This window comes from Gossypium hirsutum, chromosome A13 (assembly GCF_007990345.1).
Source record: "Gossypium hirsutum isolate 1008001.06 chromosome A13, Gossypium_hirsutum_v2.1, whole genome shotgun sequence".
Taxonomy (NCBI): domain Eukaryota; kingdom Viridiplantae; phylum Streptophyta; class Magnoliopsida; order Malvales; family Malvaceae; genus Gossypium; species Gossypium hirsutum.
In genome coordinates, this window is record NC_053436.1 from 13,554,182 (window position 1) to 13,556,080 (window position 1,899).

At 37.8% G+C, this 1,899-nt stretch overlaps 1 protein-coding gene across 1 annotated transcript; it reads right to left on the reverse strand.

The window, feature by feature from the left end:
* Nucleotides 1–241: 241 nt before the first annotated feature.
* LOC107894654 (receptor-like protein 15) lies at nt 242–1,282 on the reverse strand. Its single transcript, XM_016819909.1, has one exon. It carries the CDS (start codon nt 1,280–1,282, stop codon nt 242–244), a length of 1,041 nt encoding a protein of 346 aa, XP_016675398.1.
* Nucleotides 1,283–1,899: the final 617 nt, after the last annotated feature.

Sequence of the window (1,899 nt, forward strand, 5' to 3'; positions counted from 1 at the left end):
ATTTGGATGGGAATTTTACCTCTTAGTCTATTGCAAGAGACATCTATTCCCCTTATATAAGGCAAAATACTACCCTTAAAAATGTATCTTGAACCTTTGGTCGTCAAAGCAATTTTGTTCCAAGAGTCAACTGGAAGATAACCACCATAAGAACTATCCAACCAAGAAGAAACATTGTCAACACAATGGGGAATGTCACCAGAAAAATCATTTTCTGAAAGATCTAAAACATGCAAATCTCTCATTTGGCAAACTTGCACCGGTATTTGCCCTCCAAATCGATTCCCGGAAGGAGTAGAATCTTTAACTTTGGGAGGACAGGCAAGTATGATGAAAGCTCACCTGACAAGTCATTATTCTGAATGTCAATAATTCCTAACTCCATGCTCTTCGTCAAGGCATATGGAAATATTCCAGACAAGTGATTGTTGTTGAGATAAATCCATCTTAGGTTAGGTAAACTCGAGTTTTTTGGAAACAAATCACCTGTCAAATTGTTTCGGGATAACCTCAAATATACAAAACTCATATTACTTGTCATGCCATGGGGAATCCCTCCTTGGAATTGATTGTCTAATAAGTCCAGCGTCTGAAGTTGGTCACTGAAGAATATGGGGAGGTTGCCATTGAAGCTATTCTTGGAAAGATCTAAATGGCGCAGCTCTGGAAAATTCAAGTTGATATCTTCGAGTAGTGTCACGTGTAAGAAATTGTCAGAAATATCAAGAAGAGTAAGCTTTGAGGTTATGTTCTGAAAATTGCTAATGAAGGGACCAGTCAAATTATTGCCACTTTGCCATAATTCTGAAGTGATATTGTGAAGCATCCAAGGAGAAATTTTCTTGACACTACAACCACTTAAAGACAGAATACTTAGTTTGAAAGATGGAGAACAACTTGGTGACATCATCTCTGTTTCAACATCCAAGTGATTAAAAGAAATATCAAACTCACTTAACCTCGACAAATTAGCAAAAACACAGAGCGAAATCATGCCTTGGAACTCATTGCTTGATAGAATGAGTGACTCAATATTTGTTAGGTTGCTAATTATCAAGGAAGGAAAAAAGCCATTGAATTGATTGTTAGAGAGATCTAAGAGGCGCAGTGAGTTCATATTTCCCAAGCATGAATTGATGCTTCCAAAGAGATTGTTATAAGACAAAATCAATTCCTTTAGAGTTTTCACACAAGCAGTCTGGAAGATTGCCTTGTAACTTGTTACCAGACAAATCCAAGTTATAAAGCGAGAGATATTTGCCCCAACAGAAATTGGAGCCATTTTGTATGGAATTGTCACGTAAATTCAATTTTCGAAGATGCTTCAATTTTTTGAAAGCTGCATAGATTTTATCAAAGAAATCATGGAGGCTGAATTTATCACATCTGATTCAGTCTAACCAAATTGAGAGAGTCTAGAATGTTTACCGTGAGTTGAAAGGAACCCCCCAATCTGATTCCCAGGCAGTTCTAGTAGTTGCAAGTCCTTAAACTGAGCAAACAAGGTAGCGTTTGGGAACCAAGGTTCAACCTCGATATTTCTTTGATCCCTCAATTGGTAAAAGAGGATCTTATGAATGCGAGTACGAGAAGGATCACATTCAACTCCGTCCCAATCACAGCATTCTTCTCCGTACCAGTTTGAGAAACCAGACGATTCTGAAATGTTCATGGAATCTTTTATTTGTAAAAGAGCTGCCCTTTCTTCCTCTAAACACCCTTGGCAACCGAAGTGAATGAGCAAAACCATAAAGCACCTATAGAAACTTGTAATCTCCATCACAAGCTTAGGTGTACCCATATTTTTTTGGTTATTTCATCAATGAATGATCTTTGTCAGTGTTTATGATGGCCGTTTTGCTGCTTTTTCCTCAGGCCAGAGTGGAATATCATTTCCAA